Source organism: Diorhabda sublineata, chromosome X (assembly GCF_026230105.1).
Source record: "Diorhabda sublineata isolate icDioSubl1.1 chromosome X, icDioSubl1.1, whole genome shotgun sequence".
NCBI lineage: Eukaryota > Metazoa > Arthropoda > Insecta > Coleoptera > Chrysomelidae > Diorhabda > Diorhabda sublineata.
The window spans coordinates 6,887,249-6,913,653 of NC_079485.1; the positions used below are offsets into that span (position 1 = coordinate 6,887,249).

The 26,405-nt window shown below is 31.9% G+C and overlaps 1 protein-coding gene across 1 annotated transcript in view; it reads right to left on the reverse strand.

Moving 5' to 3' along the window:
- The window catches only part of LOC130451579 (ATP-binding cassette sub-family G member 4-like), a 37,869-nt gene extending 20,470 nt beyond the window's left edge, over positions 1–17,399 (reverse strand). Inside the window, exon 1 of the mRNA XM_056790679.1 lies at positions 16,758–17,399. Coding sequence (XP_056646657.1) covers positions 16,758–16,911 — 154 coding nt within the window. The 5' untranslated portion in view covers positions 16,912–17,399. The remainder of the gene's footprint in view (positions 1–16,757) is intronic.
- Between the last annotated feature and the right edge of the window lie 9,006 nt (positions 17,400–26,405).

The following is a 26,405-nucleotide window of genomic DNA, read 5'->3' on the forward strand; positions in this document are numbered from 1 at the left end:
AAAAAAGTGATTATAAAGACGAAAATGTCGAGTCAAACGCGCCGTAGTTGCAAAACTTCTTCTGACAAATTTTGCTACGTTTGTGGAGAATTTATGGTGAAATCGCATGCCAGTCCATTTTCCGAAAATTTGAAAAAAACCCTATTTCAGTTCTTTTGGTACTTTAAGTATTGCGGGAACCTACTAACCATTTTGACGACTGCTATTTTTGACTAACAAAGACTGAAGGTTAATCTAAGAAAGGAAAGCACAAGAACGAGTATTCAAATTTGCCGTTTTCTATACCACCTGTTCCCCATAACGAAGATTTACCAGTATCGATTGCGCCTTTAGATCCGCAAAATATTGTTTTAGAAGATACTGGTGACAAAGACTCATCAGGAAGTTCTGAAGAACAATGCACCAACCCTATTTTTGCTCTAAGTAGCAGTTTCGGCAAGCCACATTTGATTGTTCAAAGTGAGTTGAATAATTTAGCACATGATTTGGAGTTATCAAAGCTACAGTCTGAACTTCTTGCTTCCCGTCTTAAGGAATAGAACTTGTTAGCCAAAGAGACAAAAATTACGACCTTTAGAAAAAGAAATGATATTGAGCATAATCCCAGTGAATGGTGCCTCGACTTATTTGAACATGTAGATAAGAACTTAGACAGGTTATTTCCTATCAAATAGGCTATTTTTTGAGGGAATCATTATAATTTAAAAATGATATTTTAGATATCAAATCCATAAGTATGAGTCAGAATAGAATTCAAATCATATCAGATTGCTAATTCTTTAATCAATCACAATTTGATAAAAAATAACCTAATCGCATTTATACCCAAATTCCAAAAACAATGGCTCACCAGAATGCAACATTCAAAGAAGATGAGTTTGTAGTAGAACACCCATCTTATGCAAAAATAACCACGTATAATAAATTCGAATTACTGAAAAACGATGAAAATTTTCCAGAAATGTCATCTAGAGGTGCGAACAACCTCCTCAGAAACCCCAAAATTTCAAACTCCTCGGTTAAAATTAACTCCAAAATATCCAAGAAAAGAAAATGCATTTCCCCTCCACTGTCACCAAACTCCAATATTCTCGAATCTACTCATATCGGGCATTATGCACAGGCCTCACAACCCACTTCACCTAATTCCAATGAAAATCATTCCAACATGACCAACAAATCTGCCCCACCCCCCATTTCATCCATATATAATACTACTCCCGACTCCAATCAAATCATAGCCCAAATTATTTCATTATTTAAGAATTAATACAAAAACCAGAATCAACCGATGAAATTAAGATTAAAGATCATCTATATTCAATATTTTATAATAGAAGCAATACGTTCAACAAGGTAGATACAAATTATGAGAATAGTATGGATTACATAAGTATTAATAGCGAGGATGAGTACTAACCATAATATGAAAATTCTCCAATGGAACAATCGATTCTTGCTTCAAAACAAAGGAAGCCTCGAAAAATTTCTAAACGAGAAGAATATTGAAATTATTCTTTTATCAGAATTATGGTGGAAACCATAAAGTACAATTCAATTGAAAGGTTATAACTTCTTAAAAAAATGTCGAGGTGACGGTTATGGCGGTGTCGGAATTCTTATCAAAAATTCAATTATCTGTAAGCAATTAGAAGTAAAAAACTATTTCAATGAAAACATCGAAGTTTGTGCAGTAGAATTAACTAACTGCAATCTCACCATTGTGTCAATATACAAACCACCGAATGTTTATGCGAATAATAAAGATTGGGAACAATTATTTCAACAATTCCCTTTGACTACGATCTTCTGTGGAGATTTTAATGCACATTTTAGTATGTGGAGTCGTCATCCGGATACTCTACAAGAAATAATGTTAGCCGACGTGGTAGACAATTTAGATCTAGTGATACTCAATGACGGTACTCCCACTAGAGTAACCCCCCCGAATCAATATAAATCAGCAGTTGATTTAACTATAACAGCCCCTTCTCTAGCAAATAAAATACACTGGGAAGTAATTGATGATACAATGGAATCGGACCACTACTAATAATTATGGAATTGCAAACCGTATCTTTGTATACTCTAATCAACCCTTTAACTAAATGGACAGACTCTCGTGCAGACTGGCACCTTTTCAAAAATATTATCGAATCAAAACTTAAATCTTGTGATCGAAATTTGTCTTCAAATGAGGACAAACTATCATTATTCTTTGAACTACTGTCCACTTTCGCAAATCAAGCGATGCCCATAAAAAAATCTCACAAACAGTTTCATCCTAGACCATACTGGTGGGATGCTACCTGTTCATCAGCATCTATAGAACGGAAAAAGGCATTGAATAAATATAAACGTCTGGCTAATTTAGAGAAACTATCTATATTATAAAAATGTTGCCGCCAAGCCAACATTAATATTCAAGAAAAAGCAGAAGCAATGTTGGCTTGAATATTTAAATAATAACTCGTTTGTCTAATATATAGATCAAAGTTAAATGTATTAATAATAAATATCACCAAACTAAAAAACCAAACTTAACTCCAGAATTAATAGATCAAATTTAAACTCCTTAGCTCCACCATCAGTTTTAAGCCCTCCATTTTTGTCAACAGAAAATTATAATTTTTCATTCAGTCAAAATCGGATTATTCAGATAAATTGAAAGAGATTATTTAACATTAATACTAAAACCCAATAAAAAACCTGATTCACCGACATCTTTTCGACCTATTTCTTTACTCTCATGCATAACAAAGACTTTTGAACGTTTGATTAAGAATCGGCTGGAGATTTTTATAGAAAGTAACTCCTTGGCACCAAAAAGTCAATATGATTTTCGTAGAAGTCAAGGAACTGTAGGCGCTCTAGCACAACTTGTCTCAGATATCCAATTATCTTTTTCTAAGAACGAATACTTGTTATTTCTCTTTATTGACTTCAAAGGACCTCAATGTTATAAATCTTAACATCCTATTCTCTAAAATGAATATGATGGGTATAAACAAAAAGGTATGTACTAATATTTTGGAACTCTTTAAAAACCGATATTTATTCGCGATAACAGTAATGTATTACACGGCCCTACAATAGTGAATAATGGTTTACCTCAAGGTTCTATTCTTAACCCTATTCTTTTTAATATCTATACCACAGACTTGCATGACATTATGGACGATAATATAAAAATAATTCAATACGCGGACGATATATGCATATACATCTCCCATAATACTTATGAGCGATGCGTGAGGGAGCTCCATCATGCAGTATCAAAGGATGATTATACAATCTTGGTTTTAGTCTTGTATACCAGAGAAATCGGCGGTTTTGTGCTTTACGAGACACCGGCTTCATCTTGCAGACACAATAATAATCAATAACACCTCCTTTCCTATAGTGGATTATTATAAATATCTAGGTATTGTCTTAGACAAAAAACTGCTTTGGTCTCATCAAGTTAGATTTGTGAAAGATAAATGTGAGAAAGGTTTGAATGTTCTTCGAACTGTTTCTAAAACAAAATAGGGAGCTGATGCAGGAATCTTACTTGTCTTTTACAGGGCTTTCTTAAGAGAAATTTTTTATTTCCATAGCTTTTTTCTATAGTAATAGTAGTTTTTCATATATGTCTGACGGTGTCAGATTTTGATGTTGCATTTATGAGTTTAACTTATTTAAGTGGTGAATATCGCTTAAATGTGTCAATTTGTTTATCCACTTATTCGTCTTTTTTATCGGACTAAAATATAACTATTTCTCACTCTTGATAAAATACTGCGTGAGAACCATCGAGTATTTTAATGAGACAATATCAATCGAAATCCGGGAATTCAATGCGCGGCCCCCGATAAAATTTACAATATTTTTTGATATTTGGCCTAGATCGGGCTGCATATAACCTGAAGTTTTCTCTGTGTAACAACCTCTGAATTTTTGAAGTTTGACACAAAAACTTCTGCGATTTTTTATCGTTGCTGGTGTTGCTTCTGTGAAGACACAATTTTGGATCGGTGTGCTCAATTATGGCTCTCAAAACGTTTTTTTGAAGTTTTTGCGACTCATTTTAATACCGCTCGACTCCAGGTTTAAGAAACACTTTTGTAGACCAAGGACTCTTACACAAATAATAGGATGGTTTATCTAACCAAACCTGTCAGACTGTCTCCTGACGCCACAAATTACTCGAAATTACCTCACTTTATAATAAAATGCGAACAAACAATATAATAATAAATACTGTGGTTTCTTTCATGCAAACCTCACTTTATAAAGTGAATAAAATGCAAGTATGAAAAAAATTATAAGACATTCATGAAAAACGTACTTAAGAAATTGAAACGGAGCAAGATGTCGAATCAAAAGATTGAAGAAATATTATCTAGACTTAATATGAGCTTTGTTCTTGTCAGTGTCACCAAAATGAAGGCATCCATAGGATGGCAGCATGCTTACTATAATTTGTAACGCACAAAATTGGGGTTAATAAAAGTAGACCGTTCTATAGTTTACAACCAGGGACTCTGCGTCTTAGCGAAGGTGTATTGAAATATTTGTATTCGTCACTCTTCTCGTTCCAATTATCTAAACTAAAATTTTATGGAATACGGGCAATTAACTGATTATCTATATTCATTTAATTTTTAGAATATGAAAATTGTTCACTGAAATAAACTAGTGGTCTTCACGTTTTTTGCCAATTCGCGAAAATCATCTCGTTAACTAAAATATTTTTAGCAAGAACAACTTTCACCATTGCAAAACATCTATTATCTAGCATTTCCCGTTATTGGAGCATGATCTCTTTCTATTTAACTGAATAAGAGAATTGTTTTGACGATACAACAATAATATTTTCACAAAAATAAACAATTTACAATTGCTCTTTTGACCCCGACCCGTTTAAAGAAAACAAAAATGGATGTCTAGGTCAGTATGACTTCAATTATCTTATATTGTTAAACTAATAGAATGATCGTGATAAAGACTTTTGTATAACACATCTTCTAGGTTAAACGTTTTAAGTACAAAAAAAGAGAAATGAACATAAAGTTAAAAAAGATTTCAACAGTATAATTGCATATTATTGATTACCTCATAACTGGGCTGTGAAGCGGAAAATATAGAACAAAATTTAGTTGTCAGACATGGACTATAAACCAAATTTTATGTTAAACGACGTTTTTCAATTAAAGGAATTTAGTGATAGGTCAGGAACTGCGTCACTTTATCTACATCTGCATAAAAAGTGAATAATACATTTGGTTTGTATTTAGTGCGTATTTTCATTACGAATCTCTTTTAGTGGTGTCATTCAATCATAAGCAACATGTCGTAACTCTATTTTTATTGAAATCTGGCGAAAATCCTTCATCAATTCGCATTGATCACTAACCATTTGTGCGTTATCTTAATCGAATCTTAATTTGATTACTATGATAAATAATGAACAGTTGTGGTCAAATTAAGGATTTATTTGATAAAAAAATGATGCATTTATTTATATTTATGATTTTATGACCCGTCCGATATATCGAACGTACAGCGGAACCATAGTTATAAACACACCAGTTGAATTTATATCAAAGTTTATTTAAAAAGTAATTGAATGACTAAAACATGTATATTATGATGAACAGCCTATTACATGGTAGTTCATAAAACACTTAGAATGCAGGCCCACACCGCATTTCAGGCACTTGAACTTGGCTTTTCCTCCATATTGACTTAAACATCGACGTTCTGTACTAATGGGAATGCTGTTTACCGACATACCGTGCGGTGGGTAAGGGTTTGGCAGGCTTTTGTCCTTGGTGTGATGTAGTTCCATATGTGAAGAGTGTGTCTATTGCATCCACTTTTTCTCGCGAGTAAGCAACTGTTCATCAACGACATGTAGGCAAATAATGGCCATCAATATTTTATAAGACGCTTTCCTAACACTTCGTCACACTTATCTACCCACCCATCGTGCCTTCTTATAGCTGACAATCAATGAAGGCTGGGGTATTGCTACGTATGACAACGACGTGAATAAAATGTTGAAGTATATATTTATGTCACTTTGGGCTGGCTAATTTCCCTTTTCCCTGTATACAAACTAAAAGCCGCCATGTTACCAGTACTGGCACACAGAACCCAATTTTTGTAGCCAAATCTTATGGACTTTTCCCTGATATCATGCTTTCGTCGACACTGTAATGCTCATCTCGACCGTAATGTTTTTGGAATGTACGTTTTGAAGTATCGCTTCAAATATGTACATATTATCCTTTCTGCAAGAATTTTCGGCACATCATTATTTTAAATAAATACAGTCTTTTATTTGGTAACTTCACATAGCACCCAGAATTACATAAAATCTCGTCTTCTGTGACTGTCAATGACTTATTTTTCTGACCCGGGAAACCTGCAGAAAACCTGCAACACCGATGATCGACGAAGTGTATGTGGTAGGGTTTTATCTGATGTATATGGGAAAATTGTCTAGGAAGTTGAGGTAGATTTCAGGGAGGTTTTCGAATACTGTTATTAGCAGCCGGAGGGGCGGATAGGAAAGTTTCTTTTTGGGCTTTGTGGAGAGGGCCGTCTATCGATGAGCCAAGGGGTTCTTTGGCAGCGGAGTTGTTGATTCGATGGTACGAATCATATAGCGGGCTTGGAGGTTATTTAGGTGGCTATGTCTGAATTGACATGAACTCTGTTTTGGCAGTATCTGAGAATGGACTGATAGCAAGTCAGGAGTTTATTAAGGAGATAAATGGGCGCTGTAGACGTTTGTTCTATATTAGATTATGAGGCGGATGTATGTTTTGTACATATGAAGTAAGGTGAGGGGTGGGTTCGTCAAAATTTTCCACAGTCAAGGTGTTTTATTAGATTTATTGAAGTTGAGATTATATCAGGGGACGACAAATTAAAGAGTCACCTGGAAAAGTGCCATCGCAATGTAGTTTACACATCGATAAAATTTATGTGGCGAAGTTATTAAGGAGAAAATGATAAGTGAGGTTCAGTAGACCATGGCTAACGCAGTCTCAGCTGATGAAACAGCAGACGTAGCTGGGAAGGAACAGCTGTCAATAGGCGTGCGGTTCTAAGTCAAAGAAAAATCCGAGAAGAATTTGTAGGCTTCGTCGAACTAAAAGCACAAAATGCTTCAGTAATTTCCGAAGCAATTGACAATTTCTTAATTAGTTCTAACTTCCCAACAGAAGATTGCGTAGGGTTTTGATTCGATAGCTGTTCTACAATGGCAGGGAAAGAGGGTGGCGTACAAGCCATTTTGAGATAAAAATATCCTCGTGTTTTATATTTTCATTGCTCAAGTCACAAACTCAACCTTGTTGTGAATGATAGGAACGCAGTGCCAGAAATTAGAAATACTGTCGCCACTGTAAAGGATGTTATAACGTTTTCCAGAGAATCGACTACACGTCGAAACTACGCTCCAAACCTATCACGATTGTGTGAGACGAGATGGTCCGAAAAATATGAATCAATCATAAAGTTTTCTCAACATTTCCCTTGTGAGCTTGTGAAATATATAGAAACGTTATCCGTAGAGGGAAATTATGCCACCAGAAAATCTGCATATCAGTTGCATTCAGTCGTTACAAAACCAGTGTTTATTGTTGCTCTACAAACAATAGCTAAATATTCAGCAGTTTTTGAACCAGTAGGTAACGCACTGCAAACTAAATCGATCGACATGATCTCGGTGGGGGAGCACATCAAAAGTATCAAGGACATTCTCAAAAATGACCGCGAGTTTCCTGATAGAATAAGTAATGAAACGCTTCGAACAGCGCGAGCTGTTGCAATGGATTTCAACATAGAAATTTCGGTTCCATGTCTTGCTCACAAGCAAACACATAGAAGTAATCCGCCATCAGAAAATGATAACGATTATTGGCGGCGTTATCTGATAATACCATACATTGATTCACTCATTTCATCGTTGAATATTCGATTCTCCCAAGAAAATACTCCGGCGTTTGCTTTAAGTAAGCTACATCCCTTGTATATCACCAAAACCAGCATTACAGACTTACACAAAAACGCAGAATCTTTCAAAGAATTTTATTACCTGGATATCATCGGAGAACTGAATCTTTGGCATAATTTATGTGTGAAGAAGGCTTTATCATATGATCAATTAGGGGACATAGAAGTAGTTGATCTGTTTACAACATTTTTTACCCTGCTGTCAGAAAGGCATTGATTATTTTAAGCACCACGGCGACCGTAGAACGGTCCTTCAGTATGCTGCGAAGAGTTAAAACGTGGCTTAGAAGTTTATGTCTGTATGTCTGATGAGCGTACATCGCAATTATTTAAAAGAAAACAGTGAGTTTATTGAAAAGACTGTCATAAACAAATTTTCGACAAATCCAAGAAGATTTTGTTAAATTAATATATATATATATATATATATATATATATCATAATCAAACTAATAAAAGTCAAAATAATTTTTTGTTTCAATATACCCGACCGACCATCTTCTCGAAACAGGTATGAGCTGCCCCCCCTAGCTGAAATCCTGGGTACGCCCTTGGCCAAAAGCATTTTTGAAGACAAAACAAGATAAAAATATATAAATACAAAACAATATCAAGATCTACTGAATATGTATGTAACTATTCGAGTGAAACCTTGTTCAAAATGTGATAATATACAAGGTCTCCCTCATATTTTTTACCCCTTCAGATCTGTTCTTCGAGTCGATTTTCAGCAAAATTTCACAAAATGCATACAACTTTTGTATGAATCCTGTATATATTACTCGTATTTTTTAAGCAAATGTTATCAAGTTTTAATACTTAAGTAATATATTAAATTTGATAGTTAAAAATTATCTTTTTTTTCGTAATTCTTCCAAGTACTTAAGAATTATTTATTTTCTATTGTTATTAAGAATTAGATTTTCAAATCTGTAGATAAGGTTTCTGGAGTATTTTAATCTTTGGCTTTGTACTTCAACAAAATTCAGTAAACTTATACTGGTTATTATACAGATAAAGAATATTCATAATCAGTTAAACTAAGTTATTAATTCATAAATAGGAGGTCAAATTGTAATTGTATGATCAAAAGCAAAAATATTATTCCATTTAACAATAACTAATTGTATTAACTGAGACGAAGAAGATTTGGAGTGGAGTTTCGAAACATTAACTTTAACAATAATGAACAAGAAAATGGGACACATATTTATGTCAATTGAATAAAGAAATGGAATAATCATTGGAAGAGATAACAATCTTATTACAGGAAATTAAGTAGAAAGAATTTATTTTGAATAAAAGACAAAAGAAAATACCTGAATTTTTTTTGTATACTTCATTGAAGTTACTTTCATCGTGAAGATATACAAAAACCTATCAGAAATTTGAAATTTGCAAAAAAACTTAAAGTAATGAGGAAATCAAATGAAGTTGACTTGAAAAATGTATGACAAGCATAAAGTTGAAGAAAATAAGTCATAAAGTCTTATATGTAATATGTACCATGCAGCGATAATAAAAAACAGAAGCTACAGATAACAAGACAACTAAAACACTTTACGTAGAAAAAGGAGCATCTCCTGAAGAAAAGTATAGTCATCTTGAGGAGGTGTTGTTTAAAGCAGCTAAGAAATAATAGGAAACAGAAAAGTTTATGGTTAACATATGAATCGCAGGAAACAAGAGAAAAATATAAATATCTACTAAAAGAACTAACAAAAGGAAGCGATTAAAAATATGTACATTTGTATAGATTATATCAACATATGGGCAAGTCTATCATATGTCTCCAATGGAATATATCCAGCCATGATAAACTTCGGTTCCATAATGTAGATAAATGTGACCCCAGGAGTTTCAAATAATATAAGAATCATGACGTTGGACTACATATAGAAATTTTTAACCAAGAAGACAGAGTGAGAGCTGGAGTTATTTGGCTGAGGGTTGAAAAGGGACTAGAAATAGGTTATTAGGAGAACAAAACAGAAGAATGGGGCTTATCAACAATCAACTAAGTAATTTATAAGATGTTCATAGTTATGACCCACGCTAGCTATAAACACTATCAGACAAGAAAATTGAATACTGAAATCTTTGAAATTTTCTTTATTTCAAAAAAAAAACACAAACTTAGTTTTATTACTGTTATTAAACTTTGAACAACTTTGTTACAATCGAGAAAATTCAAAATAAGTCTTCATTCATTTAATTAATAATATTAGAATCTTTTCATTAAAAATTGGAGATTCAATGATGTTAAACTTTTTATTAGTGTGTAATTTTCCGCTTAAAACAAAATGGTTCTATTTTATACTTTGAACTTTAAACTACAACTGATAAAATTCTATGTATGTCATCATCTTAATGATCATAAAATAATTTACAAAAAATATGGTATACATACATATTATTATTGTAATATTATGTTGTTTATGGGTATACGCCAATCATTCATAGTCTAACTCATGGAATACATTAACCATTAACATACTCTGTTTCCTAACGATGCATAAGTGTAGGAGAAACTAAAAATGCAATGATATACTGACAAATATTATGTAGATATTATATGAAAACCAGCTATGACATAAAATTATACGTGTCCTTATTCTAAAAAATGACAAGAAAAGCCAAATTTAATTATAGACTGTTCAAATTTCAAAGTTCGAGGTGATTCATGCAAGTTTAGCATAGTCGTAACATTTATATTCAATGAAATACCTTTTTCTGTAAAAGTTACTTTATAAATAAATTTAAATGAACTCAATAATTATGGTTTATTATCAATAGTACAGATTCAAATTACAATATATTAACATTGGCAAACCTCCTAAAATTTAAGAAACTTGATCATTCCTATATCTATTCTCTTTGTATACTTTACTTTTTAACTATTTGTTCACATATTACACCAATTTTTTAAATAATTTTATCTTTATCACATTGTACGTTATAGTATATTTTTATGAATAAGGGAGTAATAAAATGGTGAAGCATTCGTAAGCCATAAGCGTATCACGTATCATATTTAGTGGACAGTTAAAATATTTTTTCATGTTATACCTCGAGTATTTTCGTATGAAAAACATTTGTTTAAACATAAGATCAGGGTTCTGTCCCTTAGCAGCAAGTCTATAGTTATCAAGTCAGCTTGTAGTACTACTGTTTCCGATGATACTGTTGTGCAGATGATGCAGATTTTACAGACAGTACAGACTTTTTTCTGTAAGACCGTTGTTTACGAAAGTGACATCAATAAAAGACTCGCTACTGTTTCCCTATTGAGTACCTGAAGGTTCAGGTCAGGGACCCACTCTGAAAGATTGTCTCCTCTGTGATAGGAGAGTCTCACATCCTTGAATTTTCATTGAAATCACCACATATTAGACATTGTTACTTTAGGCTTTGAATGCTGGTTTTGATGTCAGAAATTATTCTATTAAAGGTTTCATTACCTGTATTTGGTGATATATAACAGCTATATATGATCATGTCCTTATGCTCCAACCATACAAAGCCTTCGTCGTCCACATGATTTTGTATACCTCCGACGTTTTTTGGTAACCATATTCCAGTATCCACGTTATCATCAACAAACCATTTTTCTTTGATAACCAGTTTTTGGTTTGATTCTCTGAGAATGACCATTCGGGCGTCCTCGCTTTTTATCACGTATTGAAGCATATCGTGAGCTGCATATCTCCTCCCAAGGTTTACCTGTCCAGTTTTAAACATTTTTTAATTATTTTCTGTCTGTACTAGCAGTGTTCTAGTTTTTACTGCTTTCCTATAGACTGAACATTTAGTCTTAGATGTTTATGATCTTATGGTACAGTATTCTTTGTTGACATAATCCTTTCTGTGATGATTTTCTTCGCCGCAGTTGATACAAATTTTTGTCCTATCCGGGCCACGGTATTGCTTAGCTTCATAGTTCATACCCCAGAAACGGTAGCATGTTTTAATTTGAATCCTCTCCTGTATAGGACAACTGGAAAGTCGAATTCTAACTTTTCCCATTTGCGTAAGTGATTTGGCTACCTCATTTGTGACTGTAACTGTCGCATGAGTTTATCCATACGAGTGATTTATGTTGCTAACTCTAACTTTAGTTTTTATATTTTCTGACAACATGAATATTTAAGGCAAGTTCAATATCTTCTGTACATAGCATCCAAATTTTGTATATGTTGTAAGGTGCTTGATCCATTTCCAGTGGTTTTGACTAATGCATCTCCATTTATACCTATTAGGGCATGTTAATTGTCCCTGTCCTTTTTGTCCACTGTTAATATCAGATTTACATCTTTAGTTTATCTCGCAGAATTGATACCACTAAGCTGTTTTGTTTCTACTTCTTTCTTAACAAGTCTAAGGAGGGTCTGCCTATGTTCTGTCTACTTTCTCTATTAGTACAGCCTCGAAGGTAGTTTTTGGTTTCATATTTATTGATTCTTTTTGTGAGATTCGAAATATTAATTCAACCACAGCTTCAGAACCCTTATATGCGCAATATGCTATTTTTCTGCATCTGCACTTGATCTCATTTCTTTCGTAATACACACGACAGTTGGTGTCTTCTTTTTTGTAACGAAATGTCTCTCAGCTTTTCACTAAAAACAGAATAGATTACTTTCCCTGGCTCAGACATATTTCTTTAGATAAAGTTTCCAATTTGTACCACTCTTTCTCCTAGTCCCCTAACTAGTATAGACTTTTCTACTTCTTTTATGTCTATAAATGCAACAAGGTCGCTTTTGTTAATCGCCAAATTCAAGATGCTGTTTGTTAATCCGTTTTTGGTAAACACGTCTGGTTCCCATTCGTTTTCTACAAGCTTATTTAGTGATTCTACATCGAGGTTCTCCTTTAATCTATACTTTATGCCAAAGAGTAAAAACTTTACCTTCGAAACCTATTCTTCAGTTTGGGTAGTTTTTGTACACTCTGGTTTCCGTTTCCGTTTACGTGCTAATTTCATTTGTTGTTTTATGGTTACAAGCTTTTTGTTCAAATGTACATTACAGTACCCGCTGTATTTCATGACCCATAAGCTGTTTGGTAAGCCTCTGCATCTTACTTAATACGTCTCTGATCTCTTTGGTATTTGAGCTAATGTCTCGATAATTTTCATTATCTTGTCTCCATCCATAGGCACTTTCCTACTTTATATCCATTATCAATTATATATTATCGATATATTTAAATATTTTGATAAAGACCCCAACAGGTCTAATAGTAAAATTTTTATCTGTCTTTAAAAAATTATAAAAAAAATAATTTTAATTCAGAAGAAACCTAAAAACAAATATATATATATATATATATATATATATATATATATATATATATATACGTGGAAGTTTATTGAGTTCTGCCAATCAAGTCATTATTGGAAACTTATGTAAATATATTTTTCCAAACTACATATAATGTGTATTATTAAACTGCAATTTTTCTTATTAAGAAGGTTTTACAAAGTAAATTTAAACATCTACTGAATTATATAGCGGTATGGATGGGTTATGATGACTAACAATTATTCTAATATATATGTATTGACATAAAAAATTTAGCCGAACAATATTTTCTATATTAACAATGATCAAAATATTAAAATCTACCTTAAATTCAAAGTTTAAAAATGGTTTAAAAATAAATTTGAGTTGGAAAGTTGGTAAGCTTATTGTTGATAATTTAATTGTAAAAATGAAAGTTTGAAGGACTCATAGTGATTCTAGCTTTCTTAGTTTTCAATTTATTTCTTTAACATGTAAAAAATCTGAATAATTTGAACAGATAATCAACAAGAGCACAATTATGTGCGTACTACTTTCATTTGTTTTGGAGGATTTATCATTTAAAAAAAAATCCTTAAATTAGTACTCATTTGTCACCAAAGAAGCATATTCATTGATTTTGATTTAATAAACATAAAGGTGATTAGATCTCAAAATACACTATATGTCAGTGTCTTACTTCGAATTTCTTAATTATTCTTATTTTTCATGAAATCATAGTTGACACCATAGGTTTAGAAGATAATTTCTGTCTCCTCTTTGAAATGTTTAGGAGAGAACTTTGTTATTCTTTTTAAATTATTTGTTTATCAGTGTATTGGAATAGTGACACTTGGAAAAAGATATATTAATAAGACAAGTACCTATACTAAAATTCTGAGTGAAAGTTACATTCAATTATTTCCCATCTTAGCAAATTTCTCATTCAATAATCAAATTAAGAAAACCAATTAATAATAGACATATTGTAGAACTAACTAAATAAGTAGTTATCTAATTTATAAACTATCCCAATATATGGACCTATGCAGGAATATATTATCAACAAAATGAAAAACTGTTGAAATCAGCCAAAGTTTCAAAATCAACAGAATGTATTTTTATGAATGTATATATGTAATGTATAAAGGTTATATTATTACAAAAGTAAAAATCACAGTACAGTATAAATTAAGCAAGTGATTCTTAATGTTTACTTCAAACTTTATGGTAATTAAGCGAGCAATTAAATTCCACTTATCACAAGAAAAATATTTTTTTCATATTTACAGGTAATGAAGATAAATAGTTGTTTTAAATAGCTTTTTAAATGGAAACTACACAATCTATAATGTGTATAAATGGAAAAGTTAATACATTTTGGCTTCCATGGATTTAGGCAACAAGCTTAATGAGAATCAGGATCAAATATTATATATATATATAAATATTATCAATGTAATTGTGTACAAAATGTGTACATATATACATAAATATCCAATATGTAACTACATATGAACATAGAATACCTATTTATAACAAAATATATTATTTTCTGTCATTATGCCTGGGAAAAAACTAATGTTCACATTAATTCAAATTGATATAGGTATTTCACATTTAATGTTTTCTCAAAACAAATTAACGTTTCAAAATCTAAGAATAATATACTGTACTCATTTAACCTTTCTTTAAAAGAGTGCAATTTACTATAAACCCAAGATATAATTGTGACATCTCCTTTATATCCCACTATATTAGCTATACGAGACTCTCAATTAGTCTATATATGGTGTTTGTGAATATATTCCTGCAAAAAAATTTACAAATATTTTTTGTTCCCATCTACATAAAATTAGTATCTATGTTCATATCCATGCTTATAGTAAGTCAGACAACAGTTTGATACACTTACTTTGGTAGCTTTGGTGTTTTTTCATTATTTCTCTTATCAACTATTGTATCAATTATTTGCCTATTTTGCTTCTGTTGTGAAACTTATCCTCATGTTCCATTTTTTCTTCATTAACTCATGTTTTATGGGTGGAAAATACATATGTCTGCTATCAATCTTATTAAAGGAATTAACCTTTCTGCATATCAATTTAATATTGACTGGGGGTAACGTTATAGTAAAGCTTCACATCAAACTTTCCTAATATATATATTCATAAGATGATTATATTCATTTTAAATATAATTTGTATAATTCTCATAATCTTATTTGGATCATGGATTATTATTTTCACAATATTTTCTAGTACTCCTTTTCATATGCAGCAGATGTAATATCATCATCATATTGTTATTAATTTGACTAGTGTTTTTTCTCCTACCTTTCACTTATGAATGTATCAATGTATATAAATGGCATCTGAATACTCTATCAATCATTGGTGTTGCAGGTTTCCCTGCAACCTGGTGAACCGGTTATCCAGCCAAATGACCGACTATATGGAATAATGCAGCCGCAGCTGTACCCGCCCGCCCTCCTTTAAATTTAAAATAAACAGAAAAAAACACAAAATTTTCAAAAAATAAATAGTTAGACAAACACAACCCAATGCAACCTCTGTAACCCCAGCTGTGTAGATGAGCTGTTCCTATATCAGAGCCTATTCCAATAAACCCCCCTCCTTACAAAAATCCTCCTTATCCTACCAAACTTTAACCAACGAATCTCTCCCTCTCTCTCTATCGCCCTCTATCAAACTACCTCAGGTTTTTCTTTCATACTGTGTCATTTATTTAGGTACAAGTTCTTTTATAAACTTGTTAGAAACTCTATATTATTACCCCTTATCTTCTGATATAGTTTATACCTTGATTTTACTTAAGTTCTGCTTTAAACTTGTTTTCATTTTTGTTACTTGTAGGCTAATCATTATATATTATTTGTAATGCTAAATAATGAATCATTAACAAAAAATGGGATCTGTATTTTATCATGAAGGGTAGTTTTATAACAATGTGATAAATAACTACTGAGGAATATAAATAAATAATTTATGAATTAGAAATCTCCCAGGGAAAGCAGCTACAAAGTTCCAATCAAATTTTCCTATCCAAATTAAAATTAAAATATTACAAGAAAAATTATTGTAACAAAATTTTTAGCATCTTATTCATACCAACTTTGTTATTAATAAACATGATAGCTTTTTGTAATTAGACAAGACCAATGTTTAAATAATTACATAGAACCTATAACTTTTGTGGTAAAGCATATATAATTTCACAATTTCTACACATATTATATTGCTTAAAAGAGAAACTGAAACTCACTATTTCAATAGGTAATTTGAAAATACATAAATGAATATTGTTTTTTCAAACAAGTTAACCTATTGGGGTCGAAGGTACTTTTGATTGTATTCAAGTGTAAAATAATAATGTCACAATCCTGTAGAATAGTCTTCTACAAATGAATTTACATTACTTTAGTCCATGGCTGTGTACTTACTTTTTCCTTGCTTGACTATGTATTCTAAATCTGAAAATGCTAAATCAACCTTTGGTCTTTGTGGAAGATGAGTTAATTTTCTTGTTTGACTAGGGAATATTTGCACTTTCACATGTGGAGATTTATAATTTTTTAATAGTCCTTCTTGCGCCATTTTAAAACTTTTTCACGTTTTAAATACGTTAAAAAATCAATGAACGAATGACTATTATTGGATTGGAAACTTTAACAAAATACACTACTCGAGAATTTATCACAATGAAATGTACCTTATCACACACTCACTGACTGCTAGCTCATTCCGACAACAAATGATAAATTTCAGTAGATACCAGGTAATCATGCGGACTTTAACGGGAGGTTCGTGTCCGAGGACATCAACAATTAGTTTATTGTTCCACAAGTTAATGAGGTTTAGATAATTTGCACTTAGTACTTTGACTTGACACTAAGTAAAAAACTGGTTTTGTTTTGATGTTTTTCATATGGCAGATCGATGACGTTTGCTTTGACATTTACGTCAAAGGCACGTGTATGAAATATACGTCCAATTACAATTACAGAGCATAAAGTTGTATCAGAATTTGTTAAAAGTCAAAATCAATAGCCGATTATCTTTGATAATTCAAAATTGACCAACTAACTCTACAAATTTTATTACGAGTGCTTTTGCCATCTATTGACATTATCTGGAACCATAAATTCTAAAGTTAACTGTAATTACAGTAAATGATATAAATATCTATAGCTAGATGTCTACAAGTAGAATTATATATAATATCTACTGTAAAATTATTTTGATTTATCGCGCTTAAATGAAAACATTTTTACTAAAAAAACGTACAAGCATAATTTTATTAGGTGGACTATCATTGATATATAGAGTGTAGTGAAACTTGTGTGATTGTTTTGAGGTTTAAATATAAATAACTTTTGAGGAAACACGTTCATACTACACTTCATGATTTACTAAGAACCCATTCCACTAGATATCAATTGATATTTAGTTAGCCTAGACCAGTTCCATGTATAAACAAAATATTGCGTTACCATATACGAACAATAACTTATTAGAAGTGCCAGTGTAAAGTTTGACGTCCAAAAAGTAAACCAAAGTTAGGTAATAAATTAAAGGAAAAAATATGTCCAGCGAAATTGTGAAAATCGAAAAATTGGAGTATCGAACCATCATCAAGTACCTGTACTTAAAAGTGTTAAGAGGTAAGCAGATTTACGACGATATGCTTAATACCCTTGGTGATCAATGTTGAATCATACGAACGCGATCATCACATAGTCCACGTCAATTTGGACATGAAGAAAATTGCTACAAGATGGATCCCCAAATGTTTGAATGTTGTAGATGTAGACTTCTTAAATCGAATTGTTACTATGGATGAGACTTAGGTACATTTCTACGATCGAGAAACAAACCAACAATAGATGGAATGGCAACATTCTGGTTCTCCAAGACCTAAGAAGTTTCGTTTCCAAAAATCTAATGGAAAAGTTCCTGCTTCAGTATTTTGGGATTGTCATTGAGTAATCATGATTGATTTTTTGGATAAGGATAGAACAATGACTGGAGATTAGTATTCGACATTACTGACCACTATACGAGAAAAAATTAAAGAGAAAAGACGCGGAAAGCTCTCTAAAGGTGTTTTGTTTTTGCAGGACAACGCCCTTGCACACAAATAGGTATCATGTTGCCATGTAAAAAATTCGTGATTTAGGGTTTGAATATATATATATATATATATATATATATATATATATATATATATATATATATTCATATTTGATGAACTCCTCCACGAAGATGAAGAAATTATCAACATTATCGATACAGTAAATGCTGATACAATATAAACAAGTAAATAAAGTTTTGGTTAGTTCAAGTTAATTGTAGCAGCTGTCTAAATTCGGTTACAAGATTTTTACGATTCAATCACATTCACTTTATAATTTTGTTGTGATTCTATCAAAGGAATTTTTTTTCTAATTCATATAATTAAATTTCCTTGCCAAATGTTTCCAATATATATCCTTTCACTTCATCGTTGTTTTATGAATTCAACTCTCAGTATTCGTCAGAGAACTTGTATATTTTTTTTTTGTTCATACACTTTCTTAAAAAAATATAGTTTATTTTAGAAAGGTATAGAGTAATAAAAGCTCATTAGGTATGCAAAGGGACCACAGAGTAACCCAACGAATATTTAAGCCACTTTCATAGTTTGGCATTGATTTCATTGTAAAATTCTTTCTTTTTATCAAGTGCAGGTAGTACCACCCGGGTTGGGGTCAATAAATGGGTTTATCCTATTGTTATCCAATCACAAATACTGAAAATAGTATGCCAAAGGCATGTCGGTGAGATACTCGTAAAAAAGGAAAGAATTTTATTTTAACAGAATGAAAATTAGGTATTATGTACATAGTATTAGGTACACTAATTTTTTATTGAACATTATACAAAAAATATATTATACAGAAATTAAATTATGAAAAATCATAATATTCTTCGTCATCTGAAGAACTGTTATCTCCTTTTGACGTTAAAATGAACGGGTCGACGGTCTGATCGATCAAGTAGTCAAGATCCCACATTTTCTCCTCTTCTTTAATGTCATGCTGGATTGCTTTTCGCCAGTTCTCTGGTGTCACCTCCTTAATGGCTCGATTAAACGTCTTTTATTTTGATTATTGTGTTGTGTCTTGATGCAAATCCTTTTACTTGCGCCCATATAAGTTCTAAAGGGTTTAGTTCGCAATGATATGGCGGTGTGCGGAGCACAGTTACACTATGTTTTTCTGCTCAATCTTCCACGGCTTATCACATAAAACGATGTTTGTGTAAATTTGCTATAGCTAATAGTTCTTTTTTTATCAAATTATCTTCAAATTCAATACTTATGGTGATTAACCAGTTAATAATTTTTTGTTTTCTCCAAGATGAAGTTGGAGTCTTCTCTATGCGTCGAAAATGATAATTTGCGTTATCCATAACTACTATCAGCCGGAAGATATTTTATAATTTAACCAAAATAGTCTTCAAAAACATCCGAATCCATGTTCTCGTGGTAATCTCCCGAATGACACGACTGAAAGGATAGTAAACCTTCTTTTAAAAATCCCTCTTCGCTTCCAATATGGACGATTATCAGTATTTTCCCTTTACCCGAAGGCACCTTAATGCCCGTTGACAGGCCTTCAATGAAAGCTTGGCGAGCACTGGTTATATTTTTGTCTTGCCACATTTTTGGTACTGTATAACCTTCATTAATCAACACAATTACTTGAAATTTTAATATTACAAACAATACTATTTCAAGACCTACACCTATGGCCGACACCGAAATGGAGCCGAACTGGACGGAATTCCCCATTTTATTACTTTATACCTTTCTGAAATAGACTATAGAATTTGAAAAGTTAGGTTTTATTTCTGTATGGGTAAGAGCTGACAAAAAATATGGGTCCAACTGTGATTTGTAAAATAGAACAGTTTTGTTTATTCTTGACTTAAACTAGAGTTTAATACGAAGCCAAAATTTTAGTTTAATCTTTAGTTTCACGCTAAATTGTAAAGTTGCACCTTAGTATCAAAACTAGATAAGTGAAATTAGTTAATCCGAAGAGGTATTGAAAATTGATTGATTTTCAACCTCGTTGACGAATTAAAAATATGCACACTAATAAATAAAATGAGTTGTTCATTAATGTTGAAATATTCAATCACCTTATAAGAGCAACAAAGTATGAAGGTAGATAACACGCAAATAAAACCATTCAAATATGATATGATGGCATTCACTTTTGACCGAGTCCCCATCGGCAATAAAGCAAGTAAGTTTTTTTACCATAGTCGCGACAGAGATGAGCTTAAACGAAACACCTTTTTAAGTGTTGATAGAGCACATATCTTAAATTCCCCGCGACTCCGCCTAGTTCAATTCACCCTTATCCAATGTATCCCCTTTGAACCTCAATTTGTGTTTGATCACCAACAAGCGAGGGTAAATCATGTTTATATATAGTCCTCCAGGGACGGTTACAGGCCTAATAATAAAAAAAGTTTCAGGAAACCGCTTAAACACATTTAAAAACTCACTCATACATAGTGTATCCATTTAGTATTTCCATATTTGTTTAATTATAATTTTGTTGCTTCTAGATACAATAAAAGAAACATTTTTAGGAGGAATTCGAATTCGTCCAAATGGAAATTGTTATAGAGCATTGGTTATATAAATACGAGCCTATTTTCGGTAACCTTCTTATGAATATCGGGTTTAACTTTTTGTTTCATTGGTAAGCAGAGAAGCAGAGAAACGTTGATCAATAAACGTTTTTTCCTTATTGAGGATCTGGCTGTACTTAGCAGTTATAAGAGAATTGTAAATAGCTTAATTAACCGTCGTAGGTTTAAGAAATCTCTATGTGACACCACCTTTTCCAAAATCCAAATTAAAAACAAGAAAAATTTGCTCTGGTACCTTTGATAAATATGGAATTCTGAACTAACTACCCCCGTTTGTTAATTTACGAACTTTCGTAGTATTTTTAGAGTTATTCAGAGTTATCTTTGTGATAGTTCGTTGCATTTCAGTTTTTAATGGTCACTTCGGGCTCTGTGAGTTTTACTAACTATATCCAGTATTTTACAAGAAAAAATCATCTTTATGTGCAAAGGATCCAATCATGCGTCAGCATTAAAATTGAGGGCACTAAGTTGTTAACAGAGAACATAGGCGATGTGACAACGAAATCTCCTCCTTCTCCCTGAAACTCACAAGCCAAGAGTTTATACAAAATTCATACCCCAATTTTTAACCGCAAGTGTGGTATAGTGATACAACATTGAAATTTTTTTCTTACGCAAATATCTCCGATATTAGTAATTTGTAACAACTTTCTGTCACTACTCTGCATTAATATTTACTGGGCACACTCTATTTTACCCTTCTGTCAATTCAAAGTCTTATGCGTCTATTATAATGAGGAAAAGTCCTGCTGCAAAGTTAGTTGGCAATCTAAAAATTTATTTTCTTATTCCAACGTGTTCCATTGGTTCAATCATTTCAAAAAATTTAAATAAATAGTTCTATTGAGATTTTCGTCAATCATAAATATTCCAATAATGTTTGGATTTCTGAGGGGTATGTGTTACTATGAATAAATGAGGATAATCCTCAATCCAATAATGACAATTATGTCTATAAACTTCTTAATTTAACATAAAGGTACGGTCCTCGGAAAACACGTATTTTACCATCGGTTGTGATTAAATAAGCTAATAAATGTTTCACAAAATTGAAGCCGTTGATCAGGATTATCTTTATTTTATTCACGTGCTAATTTTATTTAATAAGGGTGAAATTATGGGATTTTACAGTTTGATGAACACAATATGCTGATACACCAAATGCTCGAGATAGTTTGTCGATTTTTCATTTGTAAATAACTCAATACCGTCACTTCAACTGCCTAGTTATCCCAGTTTTTGTGTTTAACGTCTCTTGTGGATTGAAACTTCTAACTTTTGTTATAAGAATATATTTTCATAAGCGTTCACAATTATTTGATCAATCAGTCATTTACAATTCTTAAATCAAAGAATTGATGTTAGCACTTATGCAGCTAATTAGAATTAGCACGTAGTTTGTATGAAGGTCACCCTAAGTCATTTTGATAATTTAATTCGTTAATTATATATTAATTAATTAATAAATCAGTTTAATCCCAAATACCGTCAAAGTTATTTCGTATATTAAAAAAAGGCAGTTCTAGTTAAAACGACGTGTATACTTAAAGCATTGGAACTGCTTCTTTACATTCAACAAGAATTAGTCGACGAAATAAGTGATAAAAAATATCATCGGAACTGAGTTCCTGGGGGTGTTTTAAAAATCTCTGAACGTGATTATCATTTCGACGATGACCTCGAAAACCCCCAGGATGTGTATATTTGGTCAATTTAATAACGAATTTCCACGGGTCTGTAAGAGACATCGTATAAACCAAACAACTTAGGCACCAGGTACCTCGTATTCATCTTTGTCGTGATATTCGTATTCAGCGATTTCGAAAACCCCCAGAATGTATATATTTGGCCAATTTCATAACGATGACCTTCGGATTACCTGGTGCCAGGGGTGAAAGTCGTTATTAAATGGGCCAAATATATACATTCCGGGGTGCGTTAGAGGTCATCGCAGGCTTTATATTCGTGCTCAGATATCTCTAAAACTCCCAGGATGCATATATTCGGTCAATTTCACAAAGAATTTTCACGGGATTCCACTTAATGACGAAGAGGTCGACCACCTTGGGTACTAGGTACCTGGTAGACCTCTCTTATCATGATATTCGTGTTGAGTAATCTCGGAATTCCCCGAGTAGTAAAATTGAACGCATTTCCGGTATTATTTTCATTTTTTGACCAATCCAGATACACTTTTCAAAATGCATTTTAGTGCTCAGAATTACCAAATTTTGTACCCTTTTTAATTTATAAAAATCTGTCTTCTACATAACTCTAGTAGGTAGAGAGAAGGGAGAGAAGAGTATTTCATATGGTAGAAAAGTTGAGAAGTATCTAGCTGTATACGATACATGACAGCTCAAAAACCTTCCAGAATGGCGCTGTTGTGAGCAGAGGGTATGGTATGAATGTAGCAATTGTAGATGAATTGAAGTATGCTGAAAATTTCAACTAATTGCTTTATACAAAAGTGTGAAAAGTTGTCTTGGGCGCAAATAATCTTCTCTAAAATTTACCCAGATGCTAATGTGGCATCACTCTTTTTTAAACATTTCGACGGGCACTTTTCATATATACAGATTGTTCTCCTTGTCTCTACTTTCCGTATATATAACATTTTGTACCAGCTTGTTTAATATCACCTATAGTGGCGGTGGCATCTATTTATTAGTATTTTTTTAAAACATACCTAATACCTACTCAAAGTTGTATATTGTGTTGTTTATGTCAAATCTTCCATTTATAAGTTCATTGGTATGTTTTAGCGCTGGGTGATAGTTTCACTTGAACAGATGTCACTGTAGTAGTTTGCTAGTAGCTTTGCAGCTTTGTTGTTTTTAAATAGCCCTTTTTTAATATTTTCTAAATAAAGCATATACGTAATTTGCTAATTAGCTAGGAAAAAATAATCATTTTAGTTTGTTGATTAACTAATCACCAATCTTTTAATGAAATCTGTTTTGCGAATTACGCATTGTAAGTTTTGCATAAATCAAAATTGGAAGTTACATTTTCGTAAACTTTGAGGAACTGAGATCTTTTTTTGTCTTTATTTTTATTCTATTTACTATTGTTAATGAGCTCCGTCTTCCATGACAATAAATGTTTTGTTTTATTATTTCATAAGCAGAATTATCGATTTTTTCGAACAAATTAGCAATGCAATTCTGTTTACGTAACTCTTCAAATCAAATTTATTTCCGTGAATATCATTAAAAATATCAATTCATAATTGAGTTCTATAAATATAAGCTTTGTAGTTAAAATTTCCAACCCACTGGAATAAGAATGTCATAAAACCCAATGACTACTTTATCATATTTTCAATTGGATTATCGTCTACTACTTACTTTTGATGCTATGAAGTTTAAATTCTCTCAAATATACAATCCCTTCAACAACAAATAATAGTTGAATATAATTCGTGACCATACATACAGGTGGAAGTTTAACTTCCGTCTTTGTTGAAAGCGAGCCCCATCCATGCAACTGAAGGCGTCCAGCAGTCTGATACACCCGCGACGTCGACATCACTTCCTTTTACAATCCTGCTTTACAGGGTGGTAACATCTCCAGATTTTCAAGGGATCATTTTGAAACAAGCTCAATTTTTCATATATTGTACTCTGACACGAAAATTTTATGTATTTGGATTATGTTAATGGATAATGCACCATGTGAATAATCATATTTTTATTTCTCCTGAACTATGATCAAAATATTACGAAATTTATGTTCAATTCTCGAAAAAAAAAACAGATCAATGGGTTTGATTCAATAAGTTTTGGCATTATTTGCTTCCAAAAATTTAATGCCTTTCGAATGCTTTTTGAATGTATCAACAAGTTCATTCTCTGAATGTTTGTGAATAACAATTGATAATCTTCAAAGTAGGTATTCAAAATGCCTACGATTTACTTTGGAACATATAATATCACATTCATGGCTTCGTTTTTTAGTCGCAATTTTGAAGTAGTAATAAAAAATAGTCCCCTTCGTATTTCTAACTATATTCTTGATCTGCTCAAAATTTATTATTTTCTAATTTTTTCTTAAGAGTGAATGCAAGTATATTCTTTATTAGAAAAAATATCTTCTCAAAGGATTGATCGCAATAGGTAAGTTGCTTGATATTTGAGAAAATTGTATTTCCAATCTTCCCTTCTGGGACACGTGTGGTGCGACTCAATTCGAGTGAATCTTCAAACTACAAAAGAGAGCTGTTAGATATTTACCCGTATCAAACAGCAGGTATCACTGCAGGGACACGACCTTTACCTACCTACTCAACGTTCAGAATTAGCTAAGGGCTCAATATTTTACAATACAAATAAGTGCACAATCACTTGCCAATTGAAATTAAATCGATATCATCTTCTCCCGCATTCCGCAATAATATGAGGGCATATTTACTGGAAAATGCCTTCTACTCTGTATTCTAATAATAATATTTGATTTCGGGCATGCAGCATACAGGTTTAATTTTTGCTATGGACTTATATACGACTTATGTACTTATTATTACCTAAAATTTTATTACTCATTGTGTATATAGAAAATTTATTTTATTTGTATCTTTATTTAGTTATTTTTATGTTTTTTTTGTTTTTACAAGCTTTTGTCTACAAATTGTAACAATTTTTTGACAATAAAGCATTTCGCTCTCTTTCTCTCTCTTTTTGAATATGGTCGATATGAAGAAAAAAATAATTCTCATGATTCTCTTCCAGAACTGAGACACGAGTTTATTAAGCACTTCATGTAGGATATTATTCAAATAATTAAAAAAGAGACAATAATCCATGAAATAATTGAAAATTTAATTATAATTATATCTTTGTATCTATAAGTTTTACATATGATGTCAATTGAAGGAAACCTACTGTATATTTTTATGTGGTATTAAAAGCTATTCGCTAATTATGTTGTAACTACTAAGGACAGTAATTCATTACAAAATATGTAATAGAAAACATCCTGTTTCAACAAACAATCCACATTTTCTATGTACTCTTATTACGTCTTATTTTAGAGCTTTTCAGAAACTATAGTGCTATAGATCTACTATCAGCTGATTATGGATCTGAACCTGGAACGAGATTTTCATAAAAATTTCCGCATTCGATTTTAGCTACATATTTAAAATTCAACCTATGAAAATCACAAATTTTTCTTACTCTAGTTTCTTGTAATCATTTACAACTGAAACTTTTTTCAGTTGTATAATAGTTTCAATTTATTAAATAATAGTTATTGAGCAATTTCACAATTAAGCATAACCACGTATAGGGAATTAATAAGTACTAAAGTTCAAAGTAACAAAAACAACCTGCCAGTGATTTGCCTACTTGTATTCTAGGGTAGAAAATATTATAGGA